The sequence below is a fragment of the Aquila chrysaetos genome, chromosome 25, assembly GCF_900496995.4.
Source record: "Aquila chrysaetos chrysaetos chromosome 25, bAquChr1.4, whole genome shotgun sequence".
In the NCBI taxonomy this organism is placed as follows: Eukaryota; Metazoa; Chordata; class Aves; order Accipitriformes; family Accipitridae; genus Aquila; species Aquila chrysaetos.
In genome coordinates this window covers 18212019-18239381 of record NC_044028.1, presented here as the reverse complement: position 1 = coordinate 18239381, position 27363 = coordinate 18212019, and the positions used below count along the sequence as shown (strand labels likewise).

General features: G+C 47.4%; 1 protein-coding gene across 6 annotated transcripts; it reads right to left on the bottom strand.

The window, feature by feature from the left end:
- Positions 1 to 552: 552 nt before the first annotated feature.
- LOC115335710 (ubinuclein-1-like) lies at positions 553 to 25410 on the bottom strand. 6 transcript variants are annotated; one of them, XM_030001792.2, is made up of 17 exons: positions 25102 to 25410; positions 23186 to 23272; positions 22129 to 22224; positions 21710 to 21844; positions 20932 to 21035; positions 19780 to 20218; positions 16934 to 17004; positions 15531 to 15660; positions 15187 to 15305; positions 14564 to 14692; positions 13496 to 13639; positions 10401 to 10451; positions 9183 to 9225; positions 7626 to 8852; positions 5977 to 6229; positions 5564 to 5653; positions 553 to 2976 (listed from the first exon to the last, which is right to left on the bottom strand). In XM_030001792.2, the coding sequence occupies exons 1-17, from the start codon at positions 25339 to 25341 to the stop codon at positions 2924 to 2926; spliced, it is 3411 nt and encodes a 1136-aa protein (XP_029857652.1). In that variant the 5' UTR covers positions 25342 to 25410; the 3' UTR covers positions 553 to 2923. The 6 variants fall into 6 exon arrangements, with proteins under 6 accessions (XP_029857652.1, XP_029857655.1, XP_029857654.1 ...); XM_030001795.2 differs by lacking the exon at positions 5564 to 5653; XM_030001794.2 differs by lacking the exon at positions 10401 to 10451.
- Positions 25411 to 27363: the final 1953 nt, after the last annotated feature.

Sequence of the window (27363 nt, the reverse complement as noted above, 5' to 3'; positions counted from 1 at the left end):
TTTAGCTGTTGACTCTTTTCCAAGAGGGAAATTGCTGGAGCAGCATTAGAGCTGGGACTAATTAGCAGCATTAGATGGGAGTGAACTGCACTAACAAATGGGACTGCAGCACTTTCATTTCCCTTTTCCCAAATTTTGGCTAACACCCGAACCCCAGTAAACTGTTGTCAACAAAAGCAGCCATAAGCATTCACTGCATATCCACCCTGGCTTTGGGTATTAACACCATTATTTTACCTTTGTGAATGAAAGGATCACACAAGATCATACCGTTGCTCCAGGGTCCAAATGCCACGTGTTCTTTCTCACAGATGTCAACTTCAAGCATCAGCAGGAGCATATTGAATGAGAATATGCAATTCTTCCACCACAATGGCTAGAAACAGAGCTGTAATTTACTTAGCACACAAGAGACTTTAGTTAAAACAGTAAATAATTCTTTGCTCACTCAAGAAACGGATGATCAAGAGATGATCATCCAAGCTGAAACACAAATTCTTGAAAACAAAGTCATGAAACTAGAGGTAAGGAGATGGAAAAAAAGCATTTTGGAAACTTTGAAACAATTTATTCAGTTGTTCTGTACAAGATTAACAGTTTTCATACCACCCCCACCATCTTCAGCAAGACAGTCCCAACACACACAAAAAAAATATAATAGTAAACCGCAGCTCTTACACCCGAAAGGAACTGCCATACTAAGTAAGTGCCATGGGAGCCTCGCCTCCCCACACCGTCACGAAAGCGTTGCAAGTTGCCTCGTCAAGGCAGAGATGCCAGACTCCTGGCTCCCCATCAGCTGTCGGGTCTCTGCGTGGTTCTGCCTTGCTGCGACTCTGCTCCATACCATTCACTCATTCATTATAGCATGTAAAGAAAAAATATCCCACAGAATTTCCACCAAATAAACATTTCCCTGAGGCAAGAGGCTTCGCTAAATTCCTAGAAAGAGGGCATTCTGCTCTGGCCACGCACACAGGTGCCTCCCAGCAGAAGCATTCAAGTGAAAGCAAAGAGAGGGAGTAGAACCAGTACCTCGAGTCACTCGCTGAGAGTCCCTATCCTGCCAGGTGTTTGAACGCTCTTTCAGCTACCATGGGAAGTTGAAGGTGCAAAGTACCTCTCAGGATTAGGCCTTCAACGGGAACCATGCGACGTCCACTGCTCAGAGTCCATCAATAACTGCTGTGCTTAGTTTTAATAACACAAGTTCTGTCTTTGGCTCTTTTGCTACAACCTAGGTATTTTCTGTAAACAAATTTTGAATCTGAGCTGCATTTTTTTTTTTTTTTTTTTAAATACAAACAATGCACTGATCTTGGGAAATTATGTATCAGCTCAAATTGAAAACAGTCCATCTTGGATCTTACCAAAAATGGGGAAAACTAAAGCAGATATTTGCTGGTATACTCAGTGTCAGCATCTTCCCCAAAGCTCAAGAAGGAAGGCTGCAAGCTTTTGCTTGAAATACCAGTAAAGTCTATGTGGATCAGCGCTACTACTGCACGATTCAGATGTGGCTGTGGGGGCCTGAGAAAAGGCAGACTGGGGGAAGAGCAGAAAATCAAAACCCATAAACCTCAGTCGGAACCACAGCCTGCCCTTAACTATGCACAGATTGAAAGGGTGTGCTCAGGAGAAGTATTTATGTCTAAGAGTTAAAAAATTAAAAAGAAAAGACACACCCCAATTCTAGATGGTCCCCATTTCTGCAGCTGTGACAAGCACATGATCCTAGTGCAGAAATCATCGAGGAGAGCAATATTATTCTCTGGAATTCATTTGACTAGTAGTGACCTTGGTTAATCTAGATCATTCCCTCTGCCCACCAAAGAGATCATAACTGACGACCCTAGGAAAGAATGGCTTTAGGGGAGGGTCTGGAACCCGCTTGCACAAACTCGGATAAGAACTGGTGCTCTTGCTGGATTTGGTACTGTGTTCGCAGTCACCAAGACACCATTGAAGTCCAGACAGTGCAGCTTTTTTTTTGATGTGCAACCATAAAAAGCTCTATTAAATAAAACAGAATACATTTTAAATACAGAATGATTAAAAAAGGGTTGAGGAGCACACAAAATAGGGCTGAAATGTGTGTCACTAGTCCATTCTTGCTCCACCATAAAAGGCACTGGAATTATGTCTTCCTATACATGTGACATGCTGAGAAGTGTCTCATTCAATCCAATGCATTCGATGGTAATAAGGATAAAACTGAGCAGGAAAAAAGCATCCCTTTGGAGGAAAAAAAAAATAATCCAAAACCCAAAAGAAGTAGAATTCTCAAAGTCAATGACTGCATCTAAAATGTCTCTCTAAAGAGTCTTCCTTCTCCTCCAGAGGGGAACATCAGGTGGTTCGTTAGATTCACCACACAGGAAATGTTAAGTCCTCCAATTAACTGTAGCACAGTTATATAGTACAATTGAAAAGTTAGTCAAACATCTTCAGAAAGCACTGGCAGTGCTAGAATTATCCAAGTAAATCCAAAGCAGAAGAAAGAAGCACCTTTCATACCCTCCCCTGGGAGACCAAGGAGGTACCTGGACTTGGAGGTACTTGGCAGATATAGACAGAGGTGGGTGGGAATCCACTGCAAGAAAGCCAATCCACCCAAGTCTCCCTGCAAGTTCTAGCTCCTGCCAGTGCCAGGGAATGCGTGAAGGGCAGCAGCAATAAAACAGTGCTACAAAATGCTTCTCTCATTAGGGCATGGCTCAAGGTGGCCCTTTGTGTGGGGCTTAGCTCCAAAAGCCTCTGAGCAAACGCACCAATGAGTTCCTCATTGCGGTTCAGTCTCTCCAGTTGTTGTGAGGAAAAAAGAAAAAAAAAAAAAAAAAAAGACACAGCCGGTATCCAAAGTTCATGACCTGTTCATCTTGGTTTTATCCTATGTGTGCTCTAGCTCCCCTCCTTGCAGACGTCACAACTTGCGCTGCTGTGCATTGGACCCTTTGCCGTGAAGCTGAGAAGCATCTGAAAGAAAGTAAAACCAAGTGGGAAGGGGGTTTGGCACCAGCTCCACAGAGCTGCGTGCAGCTGAGGCAGCCAGATCTCTCTGCACAGAAAGACGTACTTCTCCCTTCCAGCACCAAGGAATTGGGGGTAAGAAGAGGATGGGCTTGGAGACTTCTCAACTGAGAGCAGCCCTGCCTCTCCACCTGAGTAAGAGACATGGGAAGCACTGAGGGTCTCCTCTGGCCTCCCAGCAAAAGCACCATGGCATAGATTCAGATTGCTGGTTGACTAGCTAGCCTATGCTCTTCTTTAGAAGCCACCCTACCATGTCTCCCCATCTAGGAAACTAGAAATACATGGTACTGGCTGCCTTGTATCTTAAGGTGGTTTGAAATAATACTGTTAGTACACCTTTGCCATTGTAATGAAGGCTTTAGGTGCCCACTGATGGCAACAGGAATCATAGGAATCTAGCCACTGAAGTAACAGAAAGGAACAGACGTGGAGGGAAAAGAGAAAATGCACTGAAGAGAGAAAAAGGAAGGAAGTTTAAGGAAGCAGAAGTTTTCCAGGAGCAATTAAAACTACCATCAGACAATGATGAACAAATGGGTGTACTGAGATGTGCGGTTAAGCAGCAGTGGCACTGAGCAGTGTAGCAACAGCTTCTTCTCCAGGACAAGGACAGTTCTTTCCATGCAAGAGCTCAGTCCCAGCACGTTGCATTTCTAAAGTGAGCAGTCAGAACCATTGCCACAGCACCAGCACGCAGGCACCTCCACCAGCAAATGTAGCAGTGACAACACACAAGCAAGCACTGGATGCTCCTTGCTCAAATGCTTTTTGATGAATGCTGGTATAAGCACTTTCATTTAAGACATCAATGTTTCCTTGCATTTGTAGCAACCTCCCAACACACCAGAACCCTCGCAGCTTTCAGACAGAGCAATGCAGCTGTGGCCATCTGCTTATACAGCCAACCAGAGCTTATGCCACAAAATAAAATAATACATTTTAAGATTATGGTCGTCACTTAAATATCTACTGTGTTCTTCTACAAAGCACCACAACGGATAATACTCCCAGAGATGATAGCACTAGGCTCAATCTCCAATCTCTGTGCGAAAACACCAAGTGAGAAAGCAGGTCCCTGCTGAAGCTGTCTCAATGGTCAGTTTTTCCTCACTTATTCCTAGTCACCTTTTGTCTAATCACAGCTTCTGGCACTATGTCCTGCTTAAGAGCAGCAGTTCATCAAAAAATTCTTTTGTTATAAGCACTATAAGCAATAGTGAAGTAACCACTCTAAATTCTCTCAAATAACAGGACAGAGAACTCCTCCTCAGTGACACAAAATACACTTCACATCCATGTTCAAACTGAATTCAATTATCTCACTCTCCACTAACTGTGAATTTACAAACAGGAAGGAATGGTCTGTCACACCAGTGATCGCTGCTAGTACCTTCTTCTTCTGCTCCACCACATTGCAGAGACGTAACAACCTGCCTCAGAAAAACTTCAGCAAAAGAAGCAAAGACAATAAATTCTTTGAATTTTCACTAGTGCACAGCACTCTTCTTTCTTCAGCAAACAAGGCCTGTGCTCGGCAGTCAAGGGCATTTTACCCCATGACCGCTACAGGAGGCCACATGAACTCCAGCAGGTTATCCACACATCTAATGGCCTCAGTGCCACAGTATTAGGCCAGCACATCCACTCCTAAATCAGGCCGATATTGCTCAATAAGACAATCACAACAGGAGCAGGTATGAAGACAGTGGCACTGAACTGAAGTGCTAAAGAAAGCTTGTTCAAGAAAGCAGAAATAGCAATTACCAATGGGATAAGCAACTCACTGAAGCAGATAAGCCCGTTCTGCCGGCCCTGCATTTCAACTTTCTGAATGCTGCATGGATCCCCCTTACTTCTCTCCTTCCTCCACAGTGCTACATATTTACACACGCTCACAGCCCACCAGGCAGGACTCCATTTACGAGCAGAGAAGGTATTCTTCGGAAATCTCTTGGTTTATGCATTGCTTTGCAGGCATCAGATTGGGGCAGGAACAGGCTTAACTGCAAAATCATCACATTGTCAACACCAAGTAAAGCAGTCTCCATTTACACTACAAACTTGTCGCGAAGGAGATGTAAGCAATTAGCTCAGCGCACAGACGCGAGACATTCTGGTCTGACACATTTTATACAGGTCACCAGTAACAAAACTCCACAGAGCCAGAATCTTCATTCCTGGGCAGTCCTAGCAGACTGTGTATAAACATGCACAGCTTTAATCCTGGCAGGATAATTCTTCACCACGACGCAGGCAGCGAAGCTGAGTACCTCCAGGAACCAACACTTGCTATAAGCACTGAGGGCTCATCATTCCAGAAACGCACAAATTTGCCCTGGCTAACTAAACAGTGAAGGACACAGAGGGCTACGCCTCGCTTTGTACCTCAGGGAGGCCGCAGGTTTTAGCAACGAGCGTGCCGGTCGGACAACGTGGACAACCACTTTGCTTTCACCCCTAGAGGAAGTATCTGCTGAGATACAGGATGACTCACGACGCAGAAAACAAACACGACCGTCTGACAAGTTACCTGGCAAACTTTGCGGTAAATGAGTGGACAGGGCAGAATGTGGGAGTGGCGCTGCATGGTGGGGGCTGGAGTGCAAGCCAGCTAGAAGACCTAGAGAGAAAAACAAAGAAAGGAGAGGGGAAAAAAAAAAAAGAACAAATACACATCGAAGACAGAAACGAGCAGAGGAGCTGCAGCAGTTAGCCTATAGCTCAGCTTCCAGCTATTGGGAATTCTGGGCTAGCTATAAGGATGTGCCCAAGATTCTCCAAATGCAACTGCTGGAGATACAAATGCATGAACTACAGCATGAAGCAACAGCAAGAGAGATGGGTTGGTCTGCAATGGGTTAACACAGCAGAGCATTGGTGTTCTTGTTATTTGACAGCACAGGCACAAGTAACACACACATGTGTGACCGGGAGGATACTCACTGTGGCCAAGGCCATGGTGGAAAGTTCCTGGAGCAGGTCCCGTAACTATTGCATCCTTTGATACTCCTGCTTTTGGGGAGGAGTCTGAACTGAAGGAGATGACATGAAGAGGGAAGGAATGAATAGGAGAGATAATACCTAACGGGGTGGAGCTCAGGGCAGCTGGCAGCTTTGGATTGCTGGACTTGTAGGATGGAGCCAGTACACTTAAGGAGGAAGAACTTGTTAGCAGCACAGCTCCACTAGTTCCTTTCTGAAAAGCAACAGAAAAGGTCAGTCAGCAGTGGGAAAACCAAGGCATGGCACCATTCATACTTAAAGAAGAACTGCAAAACATGGAGCAATCAAGAATTGCTCCTTGCAAGAAGCACCCTTCCAGCCAGGGCCCAAGAGCTGCCAACTCTTGAGGCCACCTGGAGGTGCCCAGGACACTGGCAACCCTGCTGCTGGATGCTATGGTCTTCTAAATGTGACTGTACTGGATTTCACTGTTTCTCCCTTACTCTGGAACTGTGCCTCCATTAGGCAGAGGAAAAGCTTACACATTGCCTGTGAGTTCCAGGGAGGATGCTTCCTACTCACTTTTGGCAGCATATCACTGCTGACAACTCAAAGCACCAAGGTTTGGTGTACCCCTGCACCCAAGAATGTTATCTGAGACCTCTCCCATAGAGAGACACACCACTGGGTAATGCTTTCCAGCTCTCTATCTCAGTAGCAGACAAGGTACACGGGTTGAGCTGTATGTGGTTTTCAGGTACATTTAAATATAATCATTTAATTGCCCAGCTCTTTCCACATGCCACAAAAGAAAGCAGGTATGAGCAGCCAACAACAAATTAATAAAACAGCATTAAGAATGATTACTTTTTTGCTGTAGATGAAAATTAAGGCCCTCATACCATTATATACAAGGGCTGAATAACACAAGTCTGTATAGGTAACCCAGAAGTCCTTCATGAGACATTATATCCCAATGAACTGTCAGACCCTGAATTCCATAGTGTGCCACTGAGCTCGATTCCAAACATCACTTCAGTAGCTTATGGGAGTAACTGGGGAGCAACAGAAAGTGGACAGAGATAACCACCAAAGCAAGCTGGGCAGGCATTTTGAGTTTATAGCCCAGTATCATGGGTTATTTATTCTATAGGTCAGTCATGAAAAAAGTGGCAATAATACTAAAATTACTTGTGATAATTTAAGGAAGGCCAAGTTTGCAGACCTAATTAACAACAAATTGATCATTATAATTTTAATTTATGCCATGATTTTTAGCTCTCATGATAACATGCCTTACTGCACTTCCTCCTGACCCAAATGGGAGCCCTAATGTCCCCATAACTCAAAAAGTCAGGGCAGGAACATTACACAGCCTATGCAAAAATTGCAGTCTGGAAGGTACCACAGTATTTAGCTTAGCTGTTACTTTAAGCTGAAAATGAAAGTTTGAATTCTGGAGCGCAAGCCCAGGGCAAAGGCTAGGACTTCCCAGCCTAAGCAGCCAAGACCCAGACAGTCATTCAAGAATTTCAGGAAATTCTTTTGAAGTCATCACTTTATGGCGGGTCTGAACAAGTTAGGAGATGGCCTGACACAACGCCATTCGTTCTCCTGGCTTTAGGCTGGGATGGCACACCCCTGCTTACCGGCACAGAGGTAGAAGATGCGGTGCTGCTAACAACAGCTGGCTTTAGGGAGGAGGTCAGCAATTTGGCCACCCCTTGAGTGCCCCCACTAGAATCTCCATTTGAACCTCCAGGAGGTGCCACCAGAGTCAGCTTCTGTGAAACAGGCGTCTTCTTCACTGAGGAGCTCGAGGACGGGCGGCTGGACGCCTGGCCCGAGGAAGGGGTCTGCACACTGGGCAGCAAGCTCCCAGAGGAGCAGCCCTGGTTTGCAGAAGCTCCGGATGAGGAGCTGCTGGAAGAAGCCCCATGCTTGGAGAGGGTACCAGAAACAAAGGGTGATTTGTAAGATTGTCCTGAAGAGCTAGAGCCACTTGAGTGCTTTCCTGTGTAGCTGAGAGATGATGAGGATGAGCCTGGGCTCTTGTGGGAGCTGCTGGAGTTTTGGGTGCTGCCTGGTGATGCAGAGGAATGGAAGGTCTGAGCTTTGGTTGATGACTTGACCTGCTGGAGGAGGGAGCGTTGGGGCAGTGGGGAGGAGGACTTGGGATTCTGCAGTTTGACAAATGGAGCCGGGGAGGTGAAAGTTTTCTGTAGCTGGCTGCCTGAGTGAAAGACCTTCACCTGAGAACCCGGCACTGGGGTGGAGGTCTGAGGCCCATGGCTTGGCCGGACCAGGCTGTGGTGTTTCTGTTTAGTCTGGTGTGCATCAGGAAGGATTTTGCTGGGGGAGGCTTGGCAGGAGAGCTCTTTGTAATTAGAGTTCTCTGTCTTTTTGTCTTGAGAAGACTGGCCCAATGCCAGGGCCTGCTCAGCCAGGAAATTTAGAGGAGACTGGAGGGAACCAGAGGATGATGTAGGGGAAGGGTTGGACTTTGGAAATGTCCTCTTCTCCTCTGAGGATGCAAGAGTTGGGATCTTCTCTGGTGGAGCTTTTGGAGCTCCAGGAAGAGTAAAGTCAGGGCTCCCTCCCGCTCTGCTGTTCAGCACAGCCAGTTCCTTAGAGACTGCTTCAAGGGAGGAAGTGGGATTATGAATTAAGTCCTCATCCAAGGAGTCATCCATGAAGGTAGCAGGAGTGCCAGTGCTGCTGGCTGCTTGGGCAGTCCCAAGGGACAAGAGTTCTCTGGTTTGGGCACTGATGCCCAGAGCTCCGCCCTGGGGCTCTGAAGACAAAGCTAAGGTGCTGCTTGAGTGCATCGAAGGAACAGAAACAGACATCTTTTTATCAGGCTTGCAGGAAGATTCCTGGAACAAAATCACAAAAGAACACAGAGTCAGAATGGAGGCAGGGTTTACTGCTGAAAAAGGAAGGGAAAGTTCCCGATTTGCAGATAAAAGGCAGAATAAGCATCTTCTGTGTCTGCTGCTCCCCTACCTCCCTCCCAACTGCTGCTGCCATCAATTTTAGCTGCTGTTCTAGTGTTTTTTCAAGCCCAATACAGACTAGAGCCATTTCACAGTACAACTTCCTTGTACCTAATGTATAGATACAAGGCTCAAATATAGGATTTAAGATGGCAGTCACTTGACTCTTGGTATATGTCAACCACGAGAACCAGAAAACAAAGAACTCACCTTCACTTTCACCTTAGTAGGAGCTATAACTTTCTTCTTCGCCCTGTTTTGAGGGAGACAAAAGAAATATGGCTCACTGAATGACTGCAGGGAAGCATCCAATTAGGGAGCACACTTGGGCCCTGTTAATGATGATCCACTGAGTCTTTTGCAAAGAACCGAGGGAACAGAGGCAGCATCTCAGGTTGCTAGGATTCAAAACAGCATGACATTTGGTTGCTGCTCTAGGAAGCTCCAACTCCCACACAGGGGAATGAATTAGGGAGCGGAGCAGAGTCTTGAAATGGTAGCAGAGCAGTGAAAGCACTCAACAGACAACTCCTGCACTGGCTGCAGGGCTAGGACCTACTACAGGAACCCACTGCTGATCTTACTATAGCAATACCCAGAGAGAAACTGATACAGAGACTGTTTTGGAGAAAAAGTTACACATTTCTTTTACGTTCCCAGAAGAAGTCAAGGATGCAAAAGCATCTGCCAAATTCACGGAAAATAGACCATTTGGTCTGGCCAGATGCAATCTCTGGTACAAGACATCCCTGAACTGCTGGAACAGTATGGCTGAGGGAAAGATGACTCTACACTCTATTTCATACTCTTTCTCACACTTCCCCTCACTCATCCAGTGCCAAGAACAGGACCGTCTGTCAAACAGACATCAGCCTAAGTCCATATCATCATCTATTATAGACTGCCAGCAAGATCCATGAGACCCTTTGGCATTAAAGCACCTGCCCAGCTGGATTCCGATGGCTCTCTTGGTTTGCCACCCACAAGCCTGTTGCACCCATCTTCACTAGCTTGAACTCATTGTACCCCTCCCTTAACCAGGCAACAAGAAAGAGGGAATCCAGAATCCAGTAAGGACCGACTGAACAGGTAGCAATAATCACAGTGCTGGCATCACACTCCATTTTACTTTGATCTGCCTCCCAGGGACTAGCACAGAGGCCTGACTCCAGTCTGTTGAACAAGGCCAGGAGGCAACCTGGCTTCAAAGTTCTTATCTTTGAGCTTACTGCAAGGCTAAAGCACCTCAGGAAGGCTGTTGTTGGGAGATGTCACACACAAACAACTACTGTCCCTAGACCTCCCCAAATGAAGCAGCGCCAAACTATCTGATGGGAGCCAAGCTCAGGTGCTCCTGCATGATCCACCCAGGCCCCAGGGAACGGAGTTCACCAGTTATCACTCCAAGGAATGCTGCGCGATACTCACAGGACTGATGTGAGGTGTCCATGTACACGCCTGCTCTCCTTAAACAGTGTCCTAAGAAGGGAAGAGAGCAATGAGAAGTGATATCCAGCAAGACCCAGTAGAGCAGCTGGGATCACTGGAGACAGAGCTGCACAGTACAGCAGGGGACTTAGTGAAATTAAAACCACAGAGAGCAATCAAATATTCATCCCTTTTCCAGGAAAATCCTCCTGAACTCCCCCACACAATTCCCTCTCTGGGGAGCTATGCTTGTAGGCGCTGGAAAGGCCATTAAGGCAGTTGTTGGACAATAACTAAGGAAAAAGCTCTGCCAGCTTAAAAAGCTGATAGCCAGCTCTAGAGGCAGTACAATCATTCAAGCTGGCGTTACTGCCGCCACAGATCATCCAAGAGCTGGCAGATCATACAAGAGCTCTTCACCAACTTCAAGGGAGAAAGGTTATCTTCCCCTGCCTCAACTACAGCAATATGGATGAGAAGCCTTCACACGCTGCATGTCTCTGTTGCCTTCACATCCCCAGCAAACAGCTGAGATGACTTCTTAAATCAGCACAACCATTTCGGTAACAATTGACTAACTACAACCCATAAACAGCGCTTCATCCAAAACACTTTACTACTGAGGCTAAGTGAACCAGAATCTCACACAAACACTATTTCACCTAAAACACCTGCCACTCAGCTGCCTTCTCAGATGTCAGGGTGAGAAGCTTATAAGTACACCTTCGGTACTGGCATATGGAATATGCTTCCTGTCTGCTATTTACAGCTTGACAAAGACTTTTGTTATCCTTTTTCTTTTCAAAAGCAAGCTTATTTTAACCTTATATTCTGTTAATCGCCTTTTAGTGCTAACTGAGAAAACAGTACCATAGCAGGGCCTCTCTGAACTCATACACAAAGTTGCTACTCTGTCCATCTTCAAGTTCCTCTTAAAGATGATCTTCTGTGATCATTACGACAGTGAATCAAGCTGACACGTCCATAAAATTGTTTACAATTCTCCTATTATTGCCAATCCCTCCCCCTCTGTGTGGCTGTCAGTCTACGCTCTGTCTTTAAACAGCAAAGTCATAGAATCATAGACTATCTCAAGTTGGAAAGGACCCATAAAGATCATGAAGTCCAACTCCATCAGGTCCCAGCAGGAGAAACCATTGCCCTTGAGCCATTGGAAAGCAACCAGGAAAAATGCTTTTATTCAATCATTCTGTAGTTAACCTCACTGGAAGGCCCTCCTACACTGTGTCTTAGCTGAACATCTGTATGCCTAAGAACAGTTTCACCTACAAACTAGGGGGAAAAGACTTTAATTTCCTTTTATTCAAAGAAAAGAATTTTTAAAACTTGGCAAGCTAACACCCTCAAGCTGGTAATATCTTCATTAACTAAGTAGGAATCTGCACCCCCCTCCTAATGCCATCATTCAGCTCCCGTACACTGCAACACACTACAATCATGCACATTACTGTGCTTCATGTGCACATGCGACTGCAATAAATGGCCGTGGACTTTTCCAAATGGATCTGCAATGTGCTACTCATACTTACTGCTCTTAAGAACTGGTACCTACTTCTTCTTTTATCCCCCATGAAACTCAAAAAGCAAATTCAGCAGAGAAGACAGCGCTGCCCAGCTCTTTAAATGCAGAGATAGAGATTTCAGCAGTAAGACTATACAGTTGTCCTTTCTTTAAAACTATTGAGCAAAACAAAGCAGGCCAGAAGCTGATGACAGTCCCAGTAGAATGACTTTCTGCAATTTGTATGGTTCTCTGCAATTGCCAGCTCAGTGGCATGGATGATGGAGGGCATGAAAGAGCAGGAAACAGCAGTGAAGACACCAGATAGGGTAAAGAAAACCACACCAAATTTCTACTTACTCTGCTGACTCTCCGATGTGTCTAGTGCAAGTCCATAAGCCCCTAAAACTTTCTGCTTTGCTGTCTTTTGGGAATACTCTAGGTAAGACTTCCCAAAGTGTCTGAAAAATGTATCCTTTGTGAAGCAGATTACAAAGTGATCCTTTGTAATACAGATTCAAGAAACTACAGGCCAGTCAGCCTCACCTCAGTCCCAGTTCTACCTTGTAACTTGTCACTGCCAGTGGCATCCATCAGAGGTCAATACAGGGGACAAGACTACTCAACATTGTCATTTACAACCTGGATGACAGCACAGACTGCATTCTCAATAAGTTTGAGGGTGACGTGAAAACAGAGGGAGCAGGGGGATAATATGTTGGAGGTTGGGGCTGCCACTCATAGGGACCTTGACAGGCTGGAGAGAGAGGCCAACACAAACCTTGTGAAGTTCAACAAAGAAAACACAGTCCTGCAGCTGGGACAGAATAACCCCACACAGCCACACAGGCTGGGCACCAACTGGCTATGTAGCACCCTTGCAGAAAAGGACCTAAGGGTCCTGGTGGACAAGCTGAATATAAGCCACTGCTGCAAGGGTGTACTGCTGACAGCTAACTATCTACTGGCAGGTATTAGCAAGAGCAGAGGCAGCAGTTCAAGTGCTTACTCCTCTCTGTTTAGCACTTGTGAGGTACATCTGGATACAGATCCAGTTTCAGGGTCCCCACAATGCAAGAGCGATGTCAACAAACTGGAGACAGTCCAGAGCCACTACGATGACTGAGGAGCAGGGACACAACAGACAAGGAGAGGTTGAGGGAACTGGGTTTGCTTAGCCTGGAAAACGAGAAGACCAAGGAGGGATCTAACAGCAGTCTTCCACTACCTAAAGAGTGCAGGGGGCGGGGAGCCATGAAGAAGATGGAGCCAGATCTTTCTCAGAGGTGCACAGTATAAAGCAAAAAGAGGGAATATTCAGTTCAGTGCAGTGAGGGGAATTCTGACTGGAGAAAAGATTTAATGAAGAGTGATTAAGTACCAGAACAGGGGAGCCAGAGAGATGCTGTGGTAATCTCCATCCTTGGAGATGTCCAAAACTCCATAGGACAAGGCCCTGAGCACTCTGATCTAACTTTGAAGCTAGCCATTCTTTGAGCAGGGTTAGGACTAATGACCTTCCGAGGTCCCTTAGGACAAGGAATCCCTGGAGTACAACTCGATTCTTGCTCACCTGGCCTGCATCCAGCCTTTTGGCCAAAGGGGCTTCACCTCTCCATCTAGGAAGGTCTTCACATAATCCTCTAGGGACTGAGCCTTATTCTTGTCAAGGTCATAACCATCCAACTTAATCTTCACCAAGTGGCAAAGCAGCTCCCTGAAGAACAGGAAGATTTCAAATACAGTTACACGAATTAACTTTCCCCAGTTGGAGGCCATTCTGTTTATCCAGGGCTGGATAAATACGCCAAGACACGCCTGGCTCTGTGTAGCACCTCGCTAATAAAACTGACCCTGCACTGCCTCCACAGGAAAGAGGAAGGGAAAGGCACGTTCCTCGCTCTGCGTGTGCACGCACATCAATGCGCCAGGGGAGAAAAGCCTTGTTACCCCTTCCCATTTTAATCTCTCGAAACAGCAGAGGTAGTAAACCAGCGCCAGAATTACAGGCGTCATTAACAACCACAGAACTGAACCTCTCGGCAGACCTTCGTGCTGAGAGGCAATGAGAAGGCAGGAAGTGAAGCTTGCTTTGTTCTAAATGAATCAGCCATCTACGGAGCAGCACCCCAATTTGGTACAGAATAAGATCAAGAAGACAGCGTGATTGATTCTCATTTTATCTTTCGTCACTCTCCCCTTCACCCAGCACTCTGTTCTTTGTCAGACACCTGGGTGCCAGGGGCGGCCATCCCCAATTAGCTTTAACTGCTTTCACAACCAGCATCTGGTCTTGTTGAGAGTCTAGTCTGCAGGATTTCAGCAATTCAGCCAAGTTCCTTCTTTTCCCAAAGATCTGTCCCTCTCTTTTGGCCTTCAGCACAGAGGCTTCTTAGCAATTCTCTCAGAGTTGGCCGGTGCCTGAAATCAGCTTAATTTTGCAATGCATATAAGGGTGAGATTTAAGAAATGCAATAGTGGCTCCATAAACACCACCGCCTGCCACAAACCTCCAAGCTGACTGTTACTACAGATGACCAGTGCTGCTCTGAAAACAAGATACAAATACCAAAATGCTTCACTTCCAACTGCATAGAATAAGAGAAGTCACGGCTTCACTTAATATCTAAATTACGCAAACCTGATTTCATCATTCCATTGAAATTTCTTTCGCGGTCCCATGACACGCTTCCCTCCCTTTTCTTCATCCTCATCATCATCAGAACAAACTCGATCTCGCTGCTCTTTGTCCTTTTCCTCTTCCAGCATCCTAAAACGGAGACAGGAACAATGTGAAAGTCATTGTCCTGGAGATTCAAGAACAGGATTAAGGATCTCTGAACAACACTGTTCAGAGGTTTCAATAGTCAGTGATAACACACGCATGAGAAGAGGGCCTAAATCTCTTGCTTAGCGTGCAAGCTGAGCAAAGTGCTCAAGGTTAAGAAATCTCCCAGTATTGTGTAATAGAGACCACGGGACTAATCCAGCCTTACTGTTCTGAGACTGCCATGTTCCTAAAGACATGCCCACACAGAAGTGAAACACTTCAGCCAAGTTCTGGTCCCATTGATGCTGCTGTAGTTGGCATTGCCAGAGGTAGCACAAAGAACGCACGCAGCTTAATTAGGCCAATTGATGCCCGTCAGCAATTTTTAACTACAGAACAAAAATGGGTGGCGAACTCCATGAAAGCAGCCTACAGGTCACAGGGAGCCTGCTGAGAAGAGCTACAGATGCGTAACAAGCAAACAAGGAGCTTACTTGGCAAACTTGGCCTGAGTATGGGCTTGGCATTCCTCCTGGTACTTGGCCATCTGCTCTGGCATGGCCCTTCCAATGGCTTCCTTTAGCTTCTGTAGAGGTTCCTTCAAGCGGCCACCCTAGAGCAGTCACAGAACAGACTGAAGTTCCGCCTGGTGTGTTCCAGCCAAGACACCCAACTCTGGCAGGTCGAGACCTGGCCAGTTCTGAATCCACACCACCAGACGTCTGCCTAACGTGGTGCTGTCCTCCACTGAGCATGGTTCAGGCAGCACAATAACTGTGCTCTGGAGATCAGGGGTAACATGCGCATGAGACAGGGCTGTGCTGCCAAATTCACTCACCTGCTCGTAGAGATAAAGCTTACGGGCACGCTTGACCAGAGTGTCCTTACTGCATGGGAAGAAAGCAGCCAGGTGGGCGTACACCCCTGACCGGATCTGGCTGTTCAGCTCCCGAGTCTGCAGCTCTATGCTGAAGAACAAGACAAACACAGCATTGACCAGGGACCTGGCAGGGGTTCTCTAAGCAACATAAATGCAACTCTTATGCAACTTGGGGAGCTGGAGGCAGGGAGAGAGGGACAAAGGACAAGCCAAACTACATGACGGTTCTTTAGATTTTAGAATCAACACACTCAAGCCCTCTATCGCAAGCTATGCCTTTTAATCTAGTTTCAGAGTATCTGGAATAAGAACAAAAGGATGTCAGCGGTCTCATTTATTCTGCAGTTCTTCCTGGCAGCTGAAGCGCAAGAGCATTACGCAATGAAATGAGAGGTACACACTGCTTATGTAAGATACTATGGCAGTCTAACTCAGGATAATATAGAATCAAGCTTTATCTCTTGGGTTTGAGATGTCAGTGTGTGCCAAATCCATCTACACAGTTATACATAACTTAGGAGACTAGCTTTTTAAGCCACCTCTCAGTGTCAATAATAAGTGTAAAAACCCCTAACTGATTCTACAGCAAATTTATACAAATCTATCTAAATCTCTTCTGAATGTGGTTAAAGTTACCAGTTTGACAACACATTAGGACTACTTGTGCAGTCAGCACTGGAATGCTGAAAGGTGGTAATCACCACTTGAAACGAGAGGGAAACAGACTCCCAAACTTCCCTTCAGCAATTCCCCTCAAGTGCCTTGATAAACCTTAATGAAATTAAAGTCTCTATGTAAGTATTATTACACTGCGATGATCACAAAGCTGTGTGCATTCATCAGCCTTCTCCAGGCACTTGAAGAACAATGAAGCCATTATCAACAGCTGCGTGAAGCAACACTGGCATTCTATAATTGGGGACTCAGAAAACACAGAGCAGTAATGGAGTTCCTCCCGTTTGCACAGAAAGCCAGTTGAACACAGCAGCCTTATCCGAGTTACAAAATATTCCATATAGCATATAACTTAAATTGCAAAGAACATGCCTGACATCTCTGACAGGAAGAGATGTACTGTTCTTGTATCAAGCTACAGTCACAGGTCAAGTGACCAAATTTAAGCACACAGATATCAAGCATCATCTTGACAACAGGAGGCCTGGATACTCCCCTCCAACATTCTCCTACCTCAGTTATACATCATATTTCAACTGAAAGCCATTTCTAGGAGACTTTCATGTTATTCTAGGCATGTTCTGCGTGGAGGACCTGTATAAGGACACCCCCACAACTCCTGCTACACCTGCTCCTGAATTTATCAAAAATGCTCTTTCCCACTCTTCTCTCCTGTCAGCACTTACTCCAGTATGATATTGTTGATATCCTGAGTGAAGAATCTCTGTTTGCCTTCTCCCTCTGCAGCTCTGGCAGCCTGGAAATTAGCAAATAGCACAAGTCATCATCAGTTCACAGATACAGACAGGCACAAGCAATCAAGTGTATTTTAAACCACTTCGGAAATACTGTAAAACAAGGCACAGTTTTATACCACCAAACTCTGCACCTGCTACCTGCTGTTGATGGGCTAAAAGCTGCCACAATCAAGAGACAGAAGAGATTGTGTCCTCTCCTCTTACGCCTCCTCAGTTCAAGTCCAACCCTGCCAACTGAACTGGTAAGACCATGTCCTGCCCACAGACCTTCTCATTCTGCATTCTCCTGTCCAGATGCACTAGAGCCGAGCGCATTGGAGTTACTACGCTGGAGTGAAGATTCCTCCATTTAATGGGGCAAAGGAGATGGCTTGGTGGCAGCTAGTTTCTTTGGCATACTTCCCATTGGGAGAAGGGACAGTTCTAGGGCATGGTTTTAACTTCACATTAGAGCTGTTAGATTGAGTAATATGAGCATAGAGCTTGTCCCTGGAACAGGAAAGATCATCCTAGTCACATTTAGTGAGGGTCAGGGACACTTATCATCAGGCTTTCTAGACCAATCTGGACACTAAGCCAAGAAACCAACAGAAAGAGTAGCAGCCACAGGGGTATGTTATTTCCAATCAACACCATGGAAACAAAAAAAAAAAAAAAAAAAAACCAAACCAAAACAAAAAAAAATCCTGTTCAGGAAGCTTCCTGAGCTATGACTGCAGCACACACAGCACTGCCCAAAAATCACACCCATGAAAAATATGTCCAGCACTAAAATAATTCCAAGAGTTGAATGAGACAGTAGAAAATTGCCAAGAGCTTTCAATCTCTTCTGAGTGGGGATGTAAACAAAACTGGGATTCACCACAAGGCACCACATCAAGTTACTGATTCCTTGTATGGGAAAGGAGACCAGAAGAGAAAGGCACGATTTTGAAATCCCCTGATTTAACACTCCAAGGTTGAGGCTAGTAAACAATTAATTTATGCCCAGAAGGTGTACATTCCTCTCTGTCAGCAGCAAGTCATAGACAGCTGATGATATCAAAGGAGAAGGCTCAATGCTGAAGAGAATCCTCAACAGGAAAATTCTTTTAGGAAGGAGGGGTTAAAGTCATATCAGTTCAAGTAGAAGACGAAATGCCTGGAGGCTCCGTTTAACTCAGGAGATGCTCCCAACCTGCTTGATGGAAGAGACCTGGCTCTCAGACAGAGGTACGGCACCTCTTCTTTCCAACCTGTAACAGAGTTCATGTCTCAAAATCCCAACTGACCCAGAGGCTTCAAATTGTTAAATCTTGTATTTCTCCTCCTTGGTTTCTTTTCTTAACATACACAGTTCAGCAACAAGAGACACAGCAGCAGGAAAATCTAAGCAGGAAAATCTGTGGGTAGTCTGTTATTACACTATCTTGCAGCAACATAACAATTAACTTGATATCATGGGAGCCTCTGTAATATTCTCCTTTAACTCAGACACAGTTCAGAAACAGCTGTTTCAGTGTTTTCTGTTAACAGCCTGAGTAGCAAACAGAAACATCCATGAACAGCCCATTCTTTTTATCAGCTGTGGAATACTTTCTTCAATTCCTCCTCCTCTTCCATCTGCTCACCACCACTACACACACTTCAAATTTCTTAGCAGAACAGTTATCTTTAACAGAAGCTTATATTTAGTAACAGGAGTTATTAAGTAAGACATACTTAAGTAACATGTGCTCTAAATTGATGTGCCCCAGAAGGCAGAACACACACCACCACAGAGGTCTAAGAGCACTGTTTACAACTTGAAATTAACGTTTAAAAACAACACTAGTAACAGGAACAAAACATCTCAGCACTCATTGACAGGCAGATGGTGACAGCCCTCACACCAGAGAAGTCCCACAGCAAGTCTGAAAGCACACTTCTTTGACATGCCAGGAGAGGGATCCCTGACCAGCACCCAATGCTTTCCTGCTTCTCCAGAACAGCGCTTCCCAAAGCACATCACAACGTTTTAGAGAAGATGGGCGAGTCCTACAAGAGTCCAGCTGCAGGAAGAGCTACTGGTGAAAAGATGTGGGATCACCCTTCTAGAAATTAATATATTCCACTTCTTAAATGGTCCCCCAACACTGAGATGTTAAAGATGGGTGAAGAACCCAAATTGCCAGTGATGCAGCTCCAGTGTGGGAGATACCAAATTGTACCCATGCTTCAATGAAGCCATCTCACTGCGTATGACACGGGAAATGGTTCTAACAAATCCTCAAGCCCCACCTACAGGGCTTTTCATGCCTTCTCACACTGTAGAACAGGTAATGCTTTCCAGCTGCACCCACTTATTTTACATACAGAACACTGCATGCTACTTCATAGGCTCTGTCCTGACCATCACAGCACATTAAAGCTATTACAGTGGAATTTATCCTCCAGCCTCATTAGTTCACATTTTAAGTTCATTCACGTTAAATTGACTTTGGAAATTACCTCTTGCATCAGGTCCATACTTTGCCAACAGAGGTAAAGAAGCCATACTGACAGGTGTGATATTGAGTGGTACATTCAGTAGATCACAAGGGCAAGGACTTTGACACTACCTGACATACATGCGTTCAAGAAAGGGACTTGGCCATAAGAGAAAACTGGGTGACACAAAATGTGATCCCACATGGCACTGCAAAACTCCCCCACCAGAGTGCGCTCTCTCTCTGGGTGAAGATACAGAAACCCTGCAGAGCTGTCCCCCCTCCAGCAACCACACAACCCCACTGCCCCTCAAAGAACTGCCATACCTGAGCCAGTTCTTTGATGCGTTTCTCCAAAGGGGCTGGCAGGCCTTCTGGGAGGGATGGCGGTTGCTTGAAATCCTGATCCAAGCCCATCCCAATAGGATCGCTCCCATCCTCCACATCACGAAAGGGGCTCCCTTCTGGCGATTCACTGAGGAGCCGCTCCAGGTCTAGGTCAGTTAACGAGTCCATAGCCGTTGCTGCCTGAAGCAGGTCGTTATCACTGGCATGGCCGAAGAGTGAGAGCAAAGGGTCAGGCATCGCCTCCACCTCCCTTGGGGCTGGAGGTTCTGCCAGTGAAGGAGTCTCCACTTTCTGCTCTTCATCTTTTTTCTTCTGAGCATCCTTCTCCTTCTGAAACTTCTTCAGCATCTCCTTGACACTAAGAGCGCCAGAGTATTTCTTCTTCTTCTTCTCCTTACTTGCATTTAATGCTGTAAAGCTGTAAACAAAGTACAGAGGAGGGAAGGGAACTGAATACAAGACGAAGGGGAAGAGACAAGGATACCTTCATCCCAGTTCACTTCAGCCATATGCTCCAATCCCCTGGAAAGGCTTAGCCCCTTAACCAATTACACCAGGAAAAATATTCTGTGGCCTCTTAAGGCCTTGCTGCTTGTTCGGCCTGGAGAAGAGAAGGCTGTCTTTCCTCACTGCAGAGATGATGGAGCTTAAACCGCATCCACTGAATTATGCTCTCATTTAGCTACATGCATTATTCCAGCAAGGAAGATTGGGAAATGCACAAACAACTAGTGCAGAGGAACTGAAGCAAGAGAGAGTTAGCATGACAGCAGCTCGACGCTTTTTGCCTACTAAAGCCAGGACAGCAAATACCTTTCCCTTCTGTTCAGGCTCTCCAGTATCTGCTCCCACCATTAGCGCCTAAACAGAGCTCCAAGAAACACCAACACTGCAGCTCTGACCCTCTTTGCTGGGACACTCTTGCTGTGGAGCTCTGCTCCTTCCCTGATTGTCAGCTGCCTTTTTTCTCCCACTTTGGAAGCAATGGAGGTTTACCTGCTGGTTTTTATGCAGCATGCACTCAAGCCACCCCCCACTGCAACAGGTACTACTGCAGCGTAACAAATGCCACCTGTAACCCTGAAGCAAGCTGTCAAGCAGCAAGCATTCCCTCCTCCTCCTCCTCCTTACCCAGCTTTTGGAAACTTGGACTTTTTGGATTTCTTCTCCTTGTCATAAGAATCATCTTTCTTCTTCTTCTTCATTTTTTCACCTCCATCTTTCAACTTCCGCTTCTGGAGAGGGTTAAAACCAAGTCAAAATCAAAGCGACTCCTGCTCGTGGAATTGGACCTGCTCCCCCAGAGCCACTTTGGGCCCTCTCCCAAGAATGTGAGAACAGCTCCTTCCCCACTGGACACATTAACCCAAACCCCAGACATCTATCACCACGGTGCTGGTACACACTGCCTTCAACGCTTCACAGCACACCTAGCTTTTGCACCAGAGACAATCCCATCAATAAAGGCGAAGAGATGCCAGGGGCTCCTGCTGTTTCCCCTCTTAGCCGCCTCACTTCAGCATTGTGAAAAGCAGGCTGTTGCCAACAGACGCTGACACCAAAGAGGAGCACTAGCTTCCCAGCAGAGTCTCCGGAACGCCTCAGATGAGAAAGAAAAGAACCCTCGCACATATCTTGGCATCCCCATAATCTAAGCGACTTTTCAGAGTGACAAGGGGCTGTCGTCACCTCTACTCTAGGAACCAGGCAACTCCACCAGAGTCTCAGCCGTGGCAGACATGTTTCATTTTACTATCAAATATGCAGACAGAATGGGATTTCAAGTGCTCATCCCTATTCTCTCCACATCAATTCACAAATCTCACTCTACTTGGAATGTCAACACACTTCCATGCAGCAAACCCTCCAAACTAACAGAAGAAGTAATTCAGAAAGCTGGCTTGCTGACCTTGGGACACTTCTTCTTTTTCTCTTTAACATAGTCATCTTCAGATTCAGATGCTTGCCGAAACTGCAGTGTTCCTGAGTTGATGTAAAACCCTCCATACTTCGTAGTAAGAGAAGCCGGAACAAGCTCATCGTACTGGAAATAAGAGAACAATCTATTGGCACTGTAAGCTTTGTTACTTTATTCTGTAGCTGAGCTGCTTGGAGAATGGCGTGGGATTTGTGCTCCCCCAAGAACAGACAGGGCTGTGGACATGCCTGCTAACCAGCATTCTCCTGCCATGTGGTTGCCCCAGGATCTCTCGTTCCCCAGCCCTGGCACCCTCCTGGCTTGCATCCAGTTTGGGTTCTCCCCAGGTGCCAGCTCAGCCCCCCCGGGCAGCTGCCTTTAACCACCCTCACACCTGCCCCAGTACTCACTGCTTCAGAATTATCAATGAAGGAGTCAGATTCGTCGTATCCATACCCCATATCAATCAAGTCCTGAATACGGTCCTTTCTACGTCTCTTGCCACCCTAAACAATAAGAGATTGACAACGTCTTCATCTTTCTTTTCCAGTTACCACAGGGATAGCCCTGATATAGGACACTGACATTGGCTCCAGTACAGAAAAGTAAATGAGACCTTTTTTGCTCCTAGCAGCAGCAGAACCCAACCAGCATTAACTCCCACCATGCTGTAATCTCAGGATATGGTAAATGCAGTTTTAGGCCTTGTCATATGGAACCAAAAATGGTGCAGCCAAATGAAACAAAACGCTGACCTGCCAGACAGGCTGACTTTGTGCCAGCAGACTTTACGTTGAATTGGGTCTGCACCCCTTCAACATTTCTGCCCATCCAGAGATGGATTGTTCTTCCATAACTGCTATACAATCGGTACAAACTCAGTAGTACATGCATCAAACATACATTAGGGTGACCCATAGGCCAAATTTGTATCACAAGACAATACAGCAACCTGCTATCCAAATGTGGCAGTTATAAAACATAATGTAGTTTTATTGCCATCTATGGAAGTAAAGTGAGAGGAATAACAGAAAGGAAATGGGTAATACAGATCAGTGTCTCTTGAACTACCCAGCGCAGTACCATCCTGAGGGCAGCAGACTCACCAGCATACCGTAATTAGAGACTTAATAGATTACATCATGCCACAGCTACAAGGCCTAGAAATTAATTTTTGCTTAAGAAAATTAAATTTTATAAATTAAAATAAGTTATTTGCCACTACAAGTGAGAACATCATTCACTTTAATCAGACTGTCATCTGATTTAAGAACGTATCTGAACCATTTTCGTGGACCACAGCCCTGAGACAGGAAAGGAACACAGAAAACAGCACCTTCCAGCCAAGATAAAGGACTGCAGGAGAACAGGAACATAAGAGCCAACGACCATTAAATACTACTGGTTGAGACCTGAACAGCATTACTCATTCTAAGGCATAAAATAATAGAAAGAAGAAAAACATACATATTTTTCTTCAAACTTCCTAGCAAGAGCCTCCACTTTATGCCTTTCCTTTTCATCATCGTTAAAGGGATCAGCAGGGTCTTTCTTCTGTAGAAATAAAAGAGACAAAAACATCAGAATAAGTCCTGTCATACTGCCACCAAAAGCCCATGCATTAAACCCAATCACGGCTAGCACATCCAGGCAAAAGCTCAGACAAATCAACCTTTAGTACAGTACTGTTTAACATCTTCATCAATGACATGGACAGTGGGACTCAGCGCACCCTCAGCAAGTTTGCCGACAACACCAAGCCGTGTGGTGCGGTTGACATGCCTGAGGGATGAGATGCCATCCAGAAGGACCTGGACAAGCTCGAGAAGTGGGCCCATATGAACCTCATGAGGTTCAACAAGGCCAAGCGCAAGGTCCTGCACCCGGATTGGGAGAACCCCTGGCATACCAATACAGGCTGGGGGATGAAGGGATTGAGAGCAGCCCTGCAGAGAAGGACTTGGGGGTACTAGTGGATGAAAAGCTGGACATGACCCGGCAATGTGCACTCGCAGCCCAGAAAGCCAACCACATTCTGGGCTGCATCAAAAGCAGCGTGGCCAGCAGGTTGAGGGAGGGGAGCTTGCCCCTCTACTCTGCTCTGGTGACACCCCCCCAGAGTACTGCATTCAGCTCTGGGGCCCCTAACATAAGGAAGATAAGGACCTGCTCAAGTGGGTCCAGAGGAGGGTCACAAAGATCATCAGAGGGCTGAAGCACCTCTCCTATGAAGACAGGCTGAGAGAGTTGGGGTTGTTCAGGCTGGAGAAGAGAAGGCTCTGGGGAGACCTTATTGCAGCCTTTGAATACTTCAAGGGGGCTTATAAGAAAGATGGGGACAGACTTCTTAGCAGGGCCTGTTGCGATAGGACAAGGGGTAATGGTTTTAAACTAAAAGAGGGCAGATTCAGACTAGATATAAGGAAGAAATGTTTTACGCTGAGGGTGGTGAAACACTGGCACAGGTTGCCCAGAGAGGTGGTTGATGCCCCAACCCTGGGAACACTCAAGGTCAGGTTGGACGGGGCTCTGAGCAACCTGAATCTAGTTGAAAATGTCCCTGCTCACTGCAGGGGAGTTGAGTAGACGACCTTTAAAGGTCCCTTCCAACCCAAACCAGCCTATGATTCTGAGGGTTTCTTCAAGTTTTGGGTGCTCTCTCAGCTAGTTCTGTACCTGTCTCTACTTCTCCTGACTCTCAAAAAAACCAACCAAAGAAGCACGAAGCATCAACTGACTGCTAAACAGTTCTGAAGAGCAACAGTAAAAATTAGTAGAATCCAATCAACTTTCTTTTCATAGAAAAACACCTATAAGACAAAGATCAGATGCTACAGAAGTCTGCATGCCATTGTGTCCTGAGAAATGGCTTTCAACAGGCAAACAGAATTGTCAAGCAACGCCTCAAAGCACCACGTCCACCACGCAGGAGGAGATGCCAACCACTAAGGTGGAAATGTTCACGTGCAGTAGGGCAGGGTCCCAAAAAAGATACAGCCACCTATCCTAGAAGCATCTCTCCTTTCGATGATCTTTGGAAAAGAGCTCCTCATAGCTCCTAGCAAGCCACGTACCAAAAATCACTTTAGATCAAGCAATTCCAAACAACACCAGCATTACGTCCCACACTCTGCCACCAACCCATCACCTTTCCGACGTGAGATTCCAGCCAAGGCAAGGGAGTGTGGCCTGACAACAAGAACCCCTGCCTGGAAGCCAGTTCTTCTGCCTGCAGGATGCCTGACCGCCCTCCTTCCACCTCTCAGCACCTCACAGCTAACACACAACCAACTCTCAAAACACCACTAAAACAGCAATACTGAAAAAGCCTTTGAAAGCTCCAGATACAACACAGGTTCCCCACAGGCCACGAGGACACTTACCTTGTCTCCTGAAGAACCACCTTTTACCTTCCCACGACAACTCTTCAGAAGATCTGGGTAAAAAAATTCTGGACAACGTTTGTGATCTGGCTCAAAGAGAGTAAGTGTGATGCGAACGGCTGTTGCAGCTGGTTCAGAGTCCTGGGGCTGCTCTCCATCATCCTTCCGAGACCTTTTCAAGAAGCTGCTGCTCAGTGGACCGTGAAGAGTGGTGAACGAAACCCTGTGGGGCTCTGTCATGGCTATGGCCAAGTCTTACCAGTCCTCACGGCATAGTTCCCATTGCATTAGAAAAGGTCTGCCCCAGCTGCACAGATACAGATTTCACCAGCCGGTTAAGGATAAGTCGGGACGTTGGCAGTGGAACAAGTCATTTAATTCCAAAGTTTTCTCGGGAAATGACAAATACCCATGCTGCTAGCCCTTGCTGCAAACATTAAAGAGAAAGAAAGAAAGGAAGAAGTCAATCTTCGAACCAGAATTCCCTCCAACATTGACAGCGCCCCACGCTGTCACTTCTGTCCATCCCCAGCTCTCCATCTCCACACCGCACCACTCCATTTCGAAAGGCTGAAGGAAATACAGCTCTCGAGGAAACCAAACGACCCCACCAGACTTGCTGGGACACGGCCCGGCAGCCCCGGGCAGAAAGGGCCGGCCTGGGGCTGCACCGCCCCGGGCCAGAGCTCCGCTCCAGCCGGCAGCTCTCCCGCTGCGCGGAGGCCCGGACACCCCCGTCCCTGGAGAGCCACCCCGTCCCCGGCACCCGCGGGGGGCTGAGCGGAGCCCGGGGGCTGGCTGTGCCGCCGGAGGGGCCGCTGAGGGGGGAACGGGCCGCGGAGCTGAGGGGGGACCCGGGCCCCGGTACTGAGGAGAGACCGAGGCCGGCCGCGCTGAGGGGGAGCGGGCCGCGGGGCTGAGGGGAACCGGGGCCCTGGTACTGAGGGAGGAGCGCGGGACGCCGCCGGCCGGGCGGAGGCGGCGGCGGCGGGGCCGGGCGGGGGAAGGGGAAGGGAAGGGCCGCCCCGCACTCACCGCCGCCGCGGGACGCGGCCGCTGCCGACTGACTCCCGGGCCGACTCCGAGCCCCGCTCCTACGTCACGTGCGGGGGGCGCTGCCCTCGCGCTGAAGCCGCGCGCCCGGCGCCCAATCGACGCCGCCGCCGCAGTCACGCCTCGGAGGAACGGCGCCCTGACGGCCGGCCTACCCACGTGATGAGGGCCGACCTATCCTCGCTGCCGGTGCCGCCCCGTCCCGGCAGCCCCTCGCGCGGCGGCGGGAAGGAGGGGCAAGATGGCGGCCGCGAAGCGGCGAGTGGCGGCCCGAGCCGCGCCTCGGGAGAGCGGCTGAGGCTCCGCCGGCGCTAAGGGGGCGGCCGTGACCCGGCGGAGCGCGCCGCAGCGGCCGCTGGGGCTCCGTGCCCGGCGCCGCGGTCGCTTGGGGCGCTGTGGGGAGGACCCGGGAGGGGTGTGGGGGCCGCGGGCCGGCACCGGAGGTTGAGGGGTGGCAGCGGCGGCTGTTTCGGGGCTCTCAGAGCGGCTGCCCGCGGCCCCGTCGCTTACAGAGCAGTGCTCGGTGGAGCCTGGTAGAAATAAATGACGTGGAACACTCCTGCCTCCGGGAAGCTGCGTTCATCCTGCCCCTCTTGGGCCCAGGAGTGTTTAAACAAGCCGAGATGTATTTGGTAGAATTAAGTACAACTTAAGGAACGTAGGTGAGGATAAGGGGCAACAGAATAGGAAAGTAGTGGAAGTTGTGAGGAAGGCTGTAAGCACTGGGACCCCCGGAGCCCTGCACTGGAGGACCATGACTGGGGGTGCCCTGTTAAGTGTATTAAGTGCCCCTACTATTAAGTGCCCCTACTTAATACAGCAATCCTCCTCGCTTCAGGCGTTACCGTAACATGAGCACTTTTTTTTGTATAAACTCCCAGCTGACCCTGAGCTTGTTCAGGACTAGCTGCTCCAGCTGGATGCACGTACGGCTGCGGGGCCTGATGGGATCCATCCCAGGGTTCCAACAGAGCTGGCCGATGTCATTGCAGGACTTCTCTCTGTTATTTTTCAGTGGTCTTGGGAGTCTGGAGAGGTCCCCATCAACTGGAAGGTGGCAAATGTCCCAATCTTCAAGGAGAGTAAGAAGGAAGACCCTGGTATTTACAGACCTGTCAGTCTCACTTCAGTGCCTGGCAGAATCATGGAGAAGGTTGTTCCAGGAGTTACTGAAAAACACTTGAGAGACAATGCAGTCATTGGCCATAG